This window comes from Typopeltis vanoorti, chromosome 2, assembly GCF_054136105.1.
Source record: "Typopeltis vanoorti isolate ZY-2024b chromosome 2, IOZ_Tvanoo_1.0, whole genome shotgun sequence".
NCBI classification, from domain to species: domain Eukaryota; kingdom Metazoa; phylum Arthropoda; class Arachnida; order Uropygi; family Thelyphonidae; genus Typopeltis; species Typopeltis vanoorti.
This window is the reverse complement of record NC_143550.1, coordinates 134,183,158-134,198,399: the sequence shown is the minus strand read 5'-3', so window position 1 is coordinate 134,198,399 and position 15,242 is coordinate 134,183,158. Positions and strand designations below refer to the sequence as shown.

Genomic DNA, 15,242 nt, shown 5'->3' with positions numbered 1-15,242 from the left:
ATACAGTCATTAGGGAGGCAGTTGAACGTATGAATGAATATAATATGCCCGAGCGAATAAGGACAACAAATCAGAGTGGGATAGTTAATATAAGGCATCAAAGTAGGGTTGGGGCTAATGGGTGTCTTAAATTCATGTACACTAATGCTAGGAGTATTAGGAACAAGAAGGAAGAGTTTTTGGCCATGGTTGGCAATTCCAGACAACAGGTTATTAGTATTAGTGAATCATGGCTCACTGTAGATGATATAGCTAGTGGGATTGAATGTGATGGGTATAGTGTGTTCAGGAATGACTGGGAGAATAAAATGGGGGGAGGAGTATTGTTGATGATAGCTGATGAGCTACAGCCAAGGAGAATAGAAGTTGAATTGCAGAATAGAGAAAGGAGCACATTTGAGGCCATTTGGTGTGAGATCGTGGCTAGCAGAACTAAATATACAATTGGGTGCTGCTATAGACCAGGTGATGGAAAAGATGGTGGTGACAGTATGAACAAGCAAATAGAAGAAATGAGTGGAAGGAGGGTAATTATTATGGGAGATTTCAACTATGGTCACATTGATTGGAGTGAGGAGAGGACACACGGGAGGAAGGAATTAGATTTTATGCGGTTATTAAGGGATAACTATCTGCAACAGCATGTAGTGAAAAATACTACGGGTTAGAGAGTGCTTGACCTAGTAATTACATCTGAGGATTTGGCTGTAACAAATATGACCACATTGCCACCAATTGGTGAGAGTGATCATAGGGTCTTGACTTGGGAGGTGGCTAAAGGTGTGTAATTTTCAATTAAGACAGGATACATGTGGAATTATCGGGCTGGAGTGTTGGTGGATAGGGAATTGAAGTTTCGGGGGCACATTGCAAAAGTGACTAAATCAGCTCATCAAATCACTTGGCTTCTGAAAAATACTTAACATGCAGAGACAAACAAGTTGTTGTTCCTCTGTATTGAGCCTTGATAAGACCCCATCTGGACTACTGTGCCCAGTTATGGGCACCAAGGTTTCTTAGTGACGGGGAGGAAGTGGAGAGGATCCAGAGACGAGTGACCAAGATGATAGAAGGTCTGTGGAATGAACCTTATGAGAATAGGTTGAAGATTTGTGGGTTGCAGAGATTGGACAATAGGCGAAGGAAGGGTGATATGATTGAGACATTCAAATTACTGAAGGGTTTCTACACGATTGATCCAGAAGATATTTTTGAAAATATGACTGGTGGTGGGAGGACTAGGGGCCATGCATGGAAGCTGGGCAAGAACGTGGTTGACAAGGGTAATAGAGCTAGGTTTTTTACTTGGAGAGTGGTGAATTAGTGGAATAAGCTTCCAGAGTCTGTTGTGGGTGCTACGACCGTGAACGAGTTCAAGGCAAGGTATGATAGATACTGTCAATATCGAATAGTTGTTCTTGACATGATGTTAGGGCCTCCTTCGATGAGTCTTTCGACTTCTTGGAGTTGCCTGGCACAATAATAATAATAATAATAATAATAATAATAATAACAATAATAATAATAATTCATACCCATTGCTTGTTGGCATGAATCCCACTTTTAGCCATGTGGGTGTATTAAACAGTACACCAAATAGGCTATTACCATATTGCTATTATTATTATAACTCAGGATTTTCATGGCATCATGTCTAATTGTGGGAGTTTCACCTTGCACAGCACAAAGTTTTTGAAAAAATATTAGATTACTAAAATAATAAGACAAACACAATAAGGTGCCAATACATAAGCATTTATTGCTATAACATTTAGTTTATAAATGTAAACTACTTATGAACTGAGGTGATTAATTCTGTTCTTACCACAGTATGTTTCTTGTTCATCTGTATCATCAGGGCAAGTTGAAATACCATCACATGTAAGTTCATAAGGTATGCAGACACCAGTTCCACACTCAAATTCCATCTGTGAACAATTTGCTTGTTTCACTAAAAAAAAAAAAAAAGTAAGCTTATACGCACACACAGACACAGATAGATAGACAGATAGATATCATAGATTAGGTTATTCACTACTTGTACAAGTATATAGAAAATATATAATTTCTATATTGATTACTGATTTAACTTTGTTATGGATTTAAAAATCACAATGAGAGATATACATACATACATGTGTATATGTGTGTGTGTGTGCGCGTTTGTTTATTTAGGAAAGTCAGAAAAATTATAAAGGATGATATAAAATGTCATTTACAATATTATTATTATTATATTGTTAAGGGCAAAATGCAGAAACTGATCTATTCTACTTTCCAACTTAATCCTTATGGGGGGGGGGGGGGTCACATAAGGATCAAAGCCAAATAACTAGGAGGAAACCTCCACACCACCTTTATACAGTGAATTGACTGGCTCTGACCTAGTGTCCAACTGGACAAAGCACATCTAAGGCAAGTAATGTGAAGTTATTAGCTTCTTTATATGAGTTGCCGCAGTCCTGAAAATAGTTCAGGTGCAAACTTGTTTGCTTACACTTGGATAAAGGATTCAAATTATATAATTTCTTGATATCTTTAATTTATAGTATAACCAAGTGGATTAACTTCTACAACAGCAGGACATAAATGGGTGATCATTACAACTTTTGCATGCACTGCATCCTAGTTAGAGTATCATAAGAAAAATTTTCCTCCAAATTTGGTACAAAATTTGAAACTATGATTTTGTATACATTTCATATCTGAAAGAAAAAAGTTCATCATCAGTTTCCTGATATATGCCCTCAAAGGGTACTCAGGCTACTATGATAGCACTACAATAGTTGCAATGCAATATCACAAAATATAGGTATAAAGTTATTTTTAATTTTTTATTCATATTATAAAATGCATTATTTAAATAATTCAACATATGGGCAACATGCCATGCAAGTATGGTCAACCTATTATGGGCCACCAGATTATTAAAAATAAAAGTTGAATGTGGCCCGCGAGTCTCAAAAGGTTGCTGACCCCTGTTCTAGAGGAAGATCCACTTTGGGTTTAAATGGGATAATAAATTGCATAGGGACTGAACTAAAGGTTTATTGTGTCCAATGTTCCCTCTAAGCTATGGTGTGCACAGTTATCATAAAAAAGGGACTGCAACACCTAGTAACTATGCAAACAAAATATTTCCTTTCAGAATTTCTAGTTTACAATGAATAAATTTTAAACATATAATAAAAGCAAACTATGTGATAAATCACACTCATCACATATTTTATTTAGCAAGTTCTCTAATATTTCCACTCCAATATTACTGTAACCCAATTACAACTTAATACATTCTAACTGGATACTTTTAGCCAGTACTATGTGGACATGAGGAGATCAGCAAGTTCCAAAAGCATATTGGTTTAGAGCATCGGTTCCCAACCCTATGCCTGCAGGCACAAATGTGCCTGAGGAGCTATTTGCATGTACTCATTGTCAAAACAAAAACGAACCTATAAATTCAACAACAATTTGGGAGAAGATTATTGATTTATCCAGAGTCAAGAGAAATGTTTTTGCTTATTGAGCAATGGTTTAATTTAGTTGTATAATAAATGTTGCACATGCATTTATCCTACTTTCATAGTTAATTAATTTGCTAATTAATGTGCCTGCAGAGCTATTTGCATATGCCCACTGTCAATTATTAAATAAGGAAAAAATAAAATTGAAACAGGAAAATATGTCTTCTCCTAGTAATAATATTTATTGAAATCATAAAAAATGTTAACATTTATGTTATATTATGAACATTTTATAATTCTCCTGCCTTTCAATGTGAGTGTTACCAGTGCCAATTTTGTGCATATGTTTTATGTATTTAGTCTACTGGCAACTGTGCACTTGAGGGATGTGTCACCACTTCACCAGTGTTTTCGGCACACTATGACCATACATTGTTTTCTCGTGTTTAAAAATTTTGTCCCAAAATGAGTAATCCAAATAAAAAACAACAAACCTATAAATTCAACCACGATTGGGAAGAAAAAGACTATTGTTTTATCCAGAATAAAGAGAACTGTTTTTGCTTATTGTGCGATGGTTTTATTTAGTTGTATAATAAATGTTACATGTGCATTTATCCTACTTTCATAGTTAATTAATTTGCTAATTGTTATCATTTGGCATGATAAGCAATTAGCATCTTGAATGCATCTGTGACCACAACCAAGTTGGTGCCTACCACTCTCTTCCCAATCCCAAATGTGCCTGTGATCACAACCAGGTTGAGAACCCCGGTTTAGAGTATCTGCTGGCTAGACAGTACAGTAGCTTGAACTCACACAAACAGTGATGAGTCCACATAGCTATTTTTGTAGCTATGAGAATTTAAGTGAATTAATTCAGTACTTGCTATTTTATGTTATAGCTAGATGAAAAAGATGCAACATTAATATGAGAAATATTACATTAGCACACACACAGAGTGACACTGAAAACTTGTGCACATGGGCCAGCAAAAATTAAAGGGAACAGTGATTGTGTCTGTTAATGTTTCCCTACATTCTTCCCATTTTATATCATCATGAGTAAGAAAGGTGTTTGATAATTTAATCTGATTTTACAATTCAAATGTACAAATCCATGTTTCAAGTTACTGTGATCTTCTATAATTATCCATATCTCATCTTTCTTCATGTATGAGGTCCAATGGCTTGTTACTGCCAAGTAATTTGGATTATACAAATTAATTTTGGTAATGAGAGAGTGGTTAACTCTACTCCAATGTCTACTACCATATGCTCTATGGATTGTTTCTGTTTTGTAGGAAGAAAATCCATATATATTTTCTTTGGGAGTAAAGCGATGTCCTGATTATTCAATCTGATTATCTTCTTCAACAAATTGCTAAGAATAGGAGTAGTACTGTCTGAATGGAAATCTGAAAGTTATTCCAATTCATACAAGTGGTTTCATCACATGAAATAGAAAATTATAAACCAGTGAGTCTTCTTTATTGTTAGAGATAAATTAATGGAAAACTTAAATCTAATTGTATCCAGGATATTCTTGATAGGGCTCACTTGTTGAGCAAACAACAGGTGTAATAGTGAATACAATTACACTTCAAATCACTGCATGGGTTTAAGAAAAAAATGACAGAAAATTCCATAAATGTTCACTTCATGGAGAATTTCCCTTTTTATTTATCTAAAAAAAAAAAATATTAATCAGATATCAATTACAACAAATCTTCTTACTGTTTATGATGAAGTCAGAGAAATAAATCATCATTATTCTTATACAGTATCTACATGGAGTTTGGAGACTCATCGTAGGAGATACCTTTCCTTCCTCCCATTCACTATCAGAATACACACAACTAATACTAGTAATCCATTCTACTCATTCATCACTCTCCATACAAAAAATCTAGTCTGCACACTCCTACTAACCACACTCTTACAACTTTCATGGATGAACTGCCAGTTCTCTGCTTGTCATATATTGAAACATTTTTGTGCATCAATTTTATAAAATCCCTTTAATATCTTAAAAATTTCTATCATTTCCCCTCTTTTCTGCCTATCAACTCAACTTTGTAACCCACATACCTTCAACTTGTCCTCATAGGGAGCATTGCACTGATCTTAGTCATGTCACAAGCTTAGTCACTCATCTCTGCATCTCTCTCTCTCTCTCTCTCTCTCTACTACCTAGTGGTCTCCAAAAAACTCAGATGACCAAATCTGTGCACAGTAGTTAAGATGTTTTAAATCATAGCCTTATAAAGAGGGATAATAACTGAGTTAAGACTGTCAATAAGCATTAGTGAATAAAAGAAGAAATTGCTATTTACATTCTAAAGGAATGTTCGAGAAAACTCTGATTAGGAAGTTTCATCTGTATTAAAGACGTCAGATCTAACTATTATTTCTACTAAAAAGAGACAGAATTGAGTCAGGAAGAATTAATGTATGCTACATAAGTGATGAGAAAGGATCCTATGAAAATGAAGAATAAAGTCATATATCTTCGGAAAAGGACCTTGACAGAGAGAGAAACTGGCTATGAACATTTTGTCATTGTGAAAATAAAGTGTTTAGTGTAGTCTTAAGTGTAAGTTTATTTTTAAAAGGCCTCGGATCCAATTATATTTGTAGTTATGTAATATTGTTTGAAGTGTATATATATTAAGTGTTTGTATTTTATTAAATGTGTTTATTTTGTATTTTGGTCTTGAGTCAGTGACTATTTGGATTCTGAAAGAAATAGTAAAAAAGGAGGTCAGTGCACCATTCGGATTGAACCCTTGTGCATATATAGGTACACTCGGAATTAAAAAATAATTGTTAGAAAAAGAGATTAAATAAAATAAATAAAAATCTTATATTTAAACAATGGCAAGGCTGGTAGTATTAATATTATGATAATATCTTCTATATAAACATCATCATCAAATTCCTGCCATGTACCCTCAAGGGGTGTACAGGATATGATAGTACTACATGAAAAAATTACATCATTACTAACTTCCTATCTACAATTTTCCTCCAAATCAATCTGTTACTTGTCAAGACTCCAACATTATCAGATCTTATATTTCTATCATCTAAGGCACTTTGTACCGTATCAATCCACCTATATCTTGGTCTTCCTCTGGGTCGTTTTCCTGCCGACCTGGCAGAGAACACTTGTTTTGCTAATCTTTTCTCTCCCATTCTATTTACGTGATCATACCACCTGACATTAGCTCTCCTAAGGCATTCCTGGATGCTGACAATGTCAAGTTCTTTCCTAATATCCTCGTTTTTCATATATGATATTGCCATTGATACCATCTGTTCACGCTTCTAATCTTTCTCAGGACTCCTGACCCAGCTCTCAGATCCATAAGTTAAAACTGGTTTGAACACTGTCTTGTATACAGCTAATTTAGTGTTCTGACTAATTTCTCTCTTATTCCATGTGAATTTATTCAATTGACTTCCCACCATACCAGCTTTGCTGATTCTGTTGTCTATTTCCATATTTAATTTACCATCTTCACTAAAAATCGTGCCGAAGTAGCTGAAATGTTTTACTTGTTCCACAGACTCTCCATTCACAACACAGTTGACATTTTCAATGATTCTGCCTATTTTCATTGTCTTTGTCTTTTTATTGCTGACCTTCATACCATATCTATTACAACAGCTATTCAATTTAGTCAGAGAATCTTGCCGACTTTTAGCAGATTTAATTAGAAGTATAACATCATCCGCATAAAGCAAAGAGCTGGCATTAACATCTCCAATTTTGATATCATGTTTAATACCACTTTCCTTCATAATGTGATCCATATAGATAATGAATAACAGAGGGGATAATGTACATCCTTGTCTCACACCAGATTTAACATTAAACCATCTTCCTGTACTTCCTTCAATTCTAACTACTGACTTACAACTCAAATAAAGACTAAGTATTGCTTGATATAATGCCCCATTCACACCATATAACTGCAGCGTATTGAATAGCTTCTCTCTTGGCACCTTGTCATATGCCCTCCAAATCGACAAAACTTAAATACAGATTTTTGTTATTTTCTCATGCTTTTTTTGACTATTTGTTGCAAAGTGAAGATCTGATCCTGACAGCCTCTATTTGGCCTGAATCCAGCTTGTTCTTCACCCAGCTTTTCTTCCACAATTTTTCTCAACCGTTTCTCAAGTATACTTGCATAGATCTTGCCAGGAACACTCAGTAGGGAACTACCTCTGTAATTCTCACATTCAGTTTTATTTCCCTTTTTATACATGGGTACTATGAGAGCTCTACTCCAATCATCAGGAATTCATCCCTCTGTCCAGGCTTTCTGAACTATGCAGTGCAGCCACTGTAGGACTTTTATACCACCATACTTCAGCATTTCTGGTCGAATGTCATCTACTCTTGCTGCCTTTCCACATTTCTAGCTTTTAATGGCTTTTTCAACTTCATGTATGGATATGTATTCCTGACTGCATGCCTGGTCAGTGTTTTTTACCACTGTGCTGTCATCACTGCTTGTTTCATTTAGCAGTTTTTCAAAGTAATTACTCCATACTTCAAGGATATCTTTTTCTCCTGTTTTCATGTCACCTTTATCATCTCTAACTCCTTTTACAGCACTCTTTCCTCCATTCCTAAGCTCCTTCAACAACCTCCAGAATATTTTGCCACCTTCTTGATATTTATTTTCTATATTCTTGCCAAAGTCCTCCCATGACTTTTGTTTAGCTAGTTTTACACAGTGGTTAGCATTCTTGCATTTGTCTCTATATTCTCTAAGAGCACAAGCTAACTTATTTGACAGGAACTTTTGATATGCTTTCCTCTTTTCATTCACTTCCTCTTTAACTTCCTCTGTCCACCAGGGAGTTCTGATTTTTTTATCCTTGCAGACAACCTCACCACATGCCTCTCTGGCAGAATCAATCAATGTTTTCTTCAAAGTTTGCCACTGAATCTCCAAGGTTTGATTCCTGTTCTCAAACTCTTTCATTTTTTCTTCAATAATCTTTGTGTATTTTAGTCTACAGTTCACATCTGAGAGCTGCTCAACTTTTATTCGCTTTAAAACTTTCTTACATGTTATTCTTTTCAATATGAAATTCAATTTTATCCTGCTCAAGACTAAATAGTGATCACTTCCAATTTCAAATCCTCTGTACACTCTGGTGTCCTGCACCAGGAAGAAAACATCACTATCAACAATAACATAGTCAATGAGACTTTTCTTATTCCTAGCCTCTTCTCTCTATGTGAATTTGTGCACATTTTTTTATGTTGGAACATGGTGTTAGTAATAACCAGTCCATGTCCTGAGCAGAAATCCAACAGATATTTGCCATTATTATTAGCTTTGCTTTTTTCTCCAAATTTTCACAAAATATTTTTGTATGTCTCACAATCATTTCCTACTCTGCTATTTAGATCCCCAACAAGGACCAACTTTTCCTTTTTTATTGTGTCAGTTGCTTTTTCTAAAGCCTCAAAAAATTCCTCCACTTCTACCTTAATAGAACCTTCTGTGGGACAATAGGCACAAATAAGTCTCATTGTCCAGTTCCCCATTCTCATATTTGCCCACATTACTGTACTTGAGACTGACTGCCATTCAAGAAAATTAGCCTCATATTTTGTGTTGAATACTATGGCTACTCCTTCTTTGCCTTGATTGTCATTGCCTGAATATAATATTTTGTATTTATTGCTCAGAAAAATCTCACCAGTTTTGGTCTTTTTTGTTTCAGTCACCCCTATTATGTCGATCTGGTACTTATCTAATTCCTCAGCTAGCTCCATTTCTTTGCCATTCAGGCTTCTTACATTGATAGTACCGATCTTTAACTCTGGTGATGTTGAGTTGGGGTTTGTAGCTGACTTTTCGCTGTTTTCTCTGGTTCACTGACGAAAACAATGGGGCCTTGTTTAACCGGGCGACGCCCCAGCCGGCATTAAATTTTGTCATGTTGTACCAACATTTTTTAATTTGGTTTGTTCAGTTATACAGCTTTGACCCTTAAGCACCCCCTATATAAACATATCTCTTTCAATTCACAATAGCCTTATAAAGAGCGATAATAATTTCCCTACCTTTATTTGTTAGTATGTTTTTCAACATCCAGGTAATTGTTTTGACTGTTTTCAACAATGTGCCCTGTGAACTTCAACTCTCTGTCCGTCATTATCCCCAACTCTGTAACTTCATCAAATTCTAGCAATCTAGTATCATCAATATGATACACTGTATGCAACTTTTTCAACCAGAAGTGCATAACCTTCCATTTTGCAACATTAAATTGAGAATCACTAGCCTTTGTCCACAATGCCAATTTCTTTAAATCATCCTGCAGGATATTTATATACATTTCTGCTATTGCTCACCCTAGTTTTGCACCATCAGCAAACAACTGAATATCCCATAGATCTCGAATTTATTCACTTCCTGAAGTACAGCTCCATCAAGTATGTAGCTTTATATCTCTGTATCCCAAAGTGTAACACCTTACATTTATTAACATTAAAACAATCCCTGATATATAATTTAAAGAGTAGTGACTCTTCACAAACCCATGCTGACCATCATAGAGAATCTTATGTCGATCAGTCCAATCTTGTATATTATTTCTAACCAATTTTTCCAATGCTTTGATCACAACTGCATATATACAGTTCAGTCCTATAATTGGAAACGTCTGTTCTCCAACAATACTTGTGGAGAGGTAGTATTTTGCCTTCTTTCTGCTCCTTAGGAACTATCCCCACTGTAAGGCTTTTGTTAAATAACCAGGCCAAGGACATCCCTAACTCTTTTGCACATTCTTTAAAATACATGGTGGTAGGTCATCCATTCCCACAGCCTTATTAATATCTAACCCAAGCAACACCTTGATACACCTCTGATTCTTTCACCTTAAATTCTCCTAATTCTTGCCTCTCTTCTACATGTTGTCAAGCATTATTCACACCATTACAATATACACTGATGAAGTGCTCATTAAATAATTCCACTATATCATTTACTATAGTTATTCTGCTACCATAACTCTCCTCCAGTATCAACTTGCCATAATTATTTTTCCTCTTACATTATGGAAATTATGGAGAAAACTTCTATGTTAGAGCAAAACTTTAGTTTAATATAAACCAAAATGAACACTTGACATTCATATCAAGGTCATCATCTGGAGCATACACATATATACAGAGAAACAAGCTGCACTACAATCTACATGGTTTGCTAAAGTTACTGACCAATCGTTACAACAATTATTGGTCTGACCTGTGGTGGAAAAAAAAACTTTTACTACATCAAAGCTTAGAGTCCTATTATTATTGTTATCTATTTTTAGGTTACAAATTTAAATTGGGCTAAATAAAATAATATAATAAAGAAATAAAATAAATAAATAATAAATAAAAAATAAAAAGGTGTGATTATACATATAAATTTCAACCAATTGGTATGGAATAGTTTCCAATGAAAGCTGAAAATTGATTAAAGTCCTAAACTATGCTAGAACTAAGTAGGGTGTTCGAGTCAAGTCGTCGAGTGTTCATTTTGGTTTATATTAAACTAAACTTTTGCTCTAACACGTTAGTTGTCCCCATAATTTTCATAATGTATTCTGATCACCGTGTAAGCATGAAAGAAAGTATTTTTTCCTCTTGCTTGCCTCATAGCAGAAAAATTCCTTGGATTAGCTTTGACTTGACTGGACAATCTCCTCTCAGATTCTACTTTTTCTTTTTTAACCATGCTTGTCACTTTTCTGGCTTGCACTTAATATTTTTCATGCATCTGTTCACTGCAAACTGTTTTGTACATCCTCCATAAAAACTTCTTTTATAACACTGCTTGCTAGATTTCACCATTCATCCATCTCAATCCTACTCTATTTATTCATTTAACTCTTGGCAGGCAGTTATGCATTGCTTGTGTTAGATACCGCCTTATCATTTCCCATGCAGTGTCAACCTCCTTTCTACACAAATCATCAAACCAATATACTGATGTAAGTTGACCACTACTTCTTCTCTCGACACTAGCAGCACTCAATACCAATTCCCAAACTTTTGTACATTTTAATTTTTCACGTGGTATTCTGTCACACGGCTTGGCAAAATCCAGCAATATCATGGTGTAGTCATTTCCTTTATCCAATTTTGCAGTCACTTTATTATAAAATGTGAATAAATTAAAAACAGGACCCTACCTTTTACAAAGCCATGCTGCTCACTGTAGAGTATCACACACCTATCCACCCAATGTTGGATTTTACCTTTAAACCATTCCTGATATATTATTTGGCATGTAGTTTGCTACCTCTCTCTCTCTCTCTCTCTCTCTCTCTCTCTAGGAGTCACCTTTATGCAACAGAACTATCTTACCTTCTTTCCACTGCCCTGGAACCTGGCCAGATCTAAGACTTAGATTGAACAACTTCATCAGAAGCAATGCCAGTTCTCTTGCACAATTACTTGGTACATGGGCCAACATGCCATATTTTCATATTTTCCAACTCTTCATTTACCTCAATTTTGAAGTCTTCACCTGCATGAGTATGGAAATAGAAACTCAACTATTTCATTTGCCTCTACCACCTTTCTACCATGAGCATTGTTCAAAGTCATCCTATCCTAGTAATTTTCCTTCTTACTTGCCAAATAATGAAAAAATTCTTTGGGTTTAGTTTGTCCTGTTTAGCATAATCTTATAATCTTTCTCTCATAATTTTACTTGGCCTTTCTTACTGAACTAGTCATCCTTCTTGCTTGCACTTTGCACTGCATCATGAGCATGCCGATTCCTTTTTCTTTATATTCCCTCCATGGTGTTTTCTTTTCTAGCATCTGTTGCTTTATATCTCTACTCATCAACTTATTTTCCATTTGTTTTATCCTCCAGACCTTGGATATGCAGTCTGATACTGCTTCTCTCCAACAATTGCTGACCACTTTCCATGCACTACTGGCATTCTTTCTTTGTAGCTTCTCAAGCCATGGCGCTGGTCCAAGATGACCCCTAAGTCTGCCATAATTATTAGCTTTATAGTGCAACATAAATCCTTTCTTGACAGAGAATTCCACATGCTTGGCAACTTCACTCTTTGCTAATGATGCAAAATTGGGCTGAGTAACCAACTGTTCTGATGACCATGTTCTTTAATGGATATTAAGCTGAATAGACAGATTTTAAAGAAGTTAATAAAAACAAAGCTTTTGAGTAATTTTGTTGATAGGAAATTTAAGTTCAGGAATCATGCTAGTAACACAACTAATAAAGTTAGCAGATTGTAGACTTAATTAAAATTAGAAAGGAAGCTGTGATATATATCATCTCTCTCTCTCTTTAGTCAGACAAATGTTGGATTAGGATAGTCATCTTTAATGATGAAAGAATTTTAATGGATGTTAAGAAAATTGAATGTATTTAGAATGAATGAACAAAGTGTGTAGAGGGATTGTCTCATGAGGTATGAGTACCAGTTGAATAGCTTTAGACTGATGAATTTATCTAACTGAAGACGGTGAAATTTGAATGAAATATAGAAGTCAGTAATGGCATGTAAAAATAAGAGATATCAGCAGTTGTGCCACATCTGACCAAACCAGGCTCTACTAGAAGTCCTAAAAAAATTAATAATAATAATAATAAATAAATAAAAATAAAAAAGTGAAGAAAGTGAGAGCAAATACACAAAATTAAAATTTTGTATATTTGTATATGAGCAAATATATAAAATCATGTTTATTTAGAGAATGAAGATGCTATGGGTGAGTTGTATATGAGTTGGGAGTGAATATAAGCTTAGGTTATTCCAAGATGAGAAATCTCATCCTGTGAATGTGGCCACAACAGTCCCCTCCTCTCATCCACACAGAAAGTGGCAGCAGGATTATTTGCTAGCTGTTGGGTAGCCTCATGATTCAATACTATCAGGTTCAGTCCTGTACTCTATAGCAGATGGCTGTGACAGACTGAGCCTAACAAACAAGGAGAAAATAAGAAAATAATAAAAAATTAGGGAAAAGGATCAAGGACAATGAAAGAGTCAAAGAAACCAACTAGGAGTGACTATACATGACTTATATGTGAGTGGTGAATTCCATGATATACATATTGGTTTACCTGATATTCATTTCACCAGCCACTATCCCAGGTAATGAGTTAGTCAAACTGTGGCTGTGGGGTTAACTCCAAGTGTCTCCCCCCCCCCATCTCCCTCAAAAACATAAAACCGACCTTCAACAAATCTGATTATAGTTATTTTGGACTATTACAATTAAAATCATCATCATCTTCATTCATGAAATTCCCAATATGTACCCTCCAAAGGGGGTGTAGATTACCATGATAGTAAAACAAGAAAAGCTTATATTATTACTAGCTTTTCTTGTTGTACTATCATGGTAATCTATACACCTTTTGGAGGGTACATATTGGGAATTTCATGAACGAATGAATGAAGATGATGATTTCCTCCTTGAAAGTCAAGGAGGAAAACTCCTGCCACCTCCAACACTAAGTAATTAAACTGATTTAATCTTAAAAAAAAAAAAAAAAAAAAAAAAAAAAAAAAAAAAAAAAAAATCATAACATATTGAACTTATAACTGGAAACGATATTGTGGTTATCTAAATATTTTACTATATCAACCAAACGTGAGTTTATTTATATAATGCTGCTATGCAGTATGATTGACTTAATTATATATAAGCCTATATAAGCCATTAAACATATATACCTGCACATCTTTTTCCATCAGGTAGTAGAATTCGTCCAGGAAAGCATGAACATTCTATCCGACCATCAACACTGACACTGCATACATCTCCGCATCCTCCATTTAGACCCAAACAAGGGTTAAGTGTACCTATATATTCAAATTAAAATAAGATAGTTAAGATATTTAATTATAGAAAATGTTAATAAATATCACATATATAAGTTTAAGTTCTAAGAAAGGATAACAAAATTTGTTGAAAATGGAAAAAAGTACTAAATAAATTATACATGGCAAGAAATTATATCTTTCTTTCATTCTTTACCTAAAGTTTTCTGAAAAGAAAAGTTTGCACAAGAAGTTCTTGATTAAGAAGTAACTTCTTGATTCCTCTGTATGCAGAGGCAGTTGAGTTCATAGCTAATTATCATACTCTCATAAGACACAACACACTTTCTTGCAGAACACTGCATTCAATTATAGACAGGATCACTACATAGACTGATTTTAACTTTTATTAAGGTGGACAAGTGAAGTAAACTAATATATGAGGGCAACAGAGCCTGCCAGTATGTAACAGAAGAAAGAAGACATAGATGAATGGTAGGAGAGGGAGAGAAAGACTTAATCTCTTTTATATCACCATGCAGCCAAAGGGTATTTTTTTTTTAAATAAAAGTATGTAGCTGAACTACCAAAAGATCAATTCAACATGCTATAGTAACCAAAACGTATGGATTACTGGTATCCAGGTAGTTAGCCCTTACTAACTGTTTTCAGTTGGCTTCACTGCATGAGAATGCTTCCCAGACATCCCTACAATTGGCAATAAGAACAGTGTGAAAAATCATAATAGGAAAAAACAGAATTTTATCTCTCCAATGAATATTGTGTAGTGTGGGTGGGTTTGGGTGAGTGCCACTATCTCTTAAAATGTTTATTTCTAAATTAAAATCAGCAGACTGAACAACATAATTCTACAATACATTATTTAATAGCATCATTAAAAACATCATTAAAAAGTTTACTAACTTTTTAATGATGTTT

The 15,242-nt window shown here is 34.7% G+C and overlaps 1 protein-coding gene across 1 annotated transcript in view; it reads right to left on the bottom strand.

Annotated features, from left to right (window-relative positions):
* LRP1 (LDL receptor protein 1) overlaps positions 1-15,242 on the bottom strand; it is a 1,646,373-nt gene that overhangs the window by 851,781 nt on the left and 779,350 nt on the right. Inside the window, exons 48-49 of the mRNA XM_090402369.1 lie at positions 14,217-14,345; positions 1,826-1,951 (exon numbers count right to left, since the gene is read on the bottom strand). Of these exons, the coding sequence (XP_090258495.1) occupies positions 1,826-1,951; positions 14,217-14,345 (255 nt within the window). The remainder of the gene's footprint in view (positions 1-1,825; positions 1,952-14,216; positions 14,346-15,242) is intronic.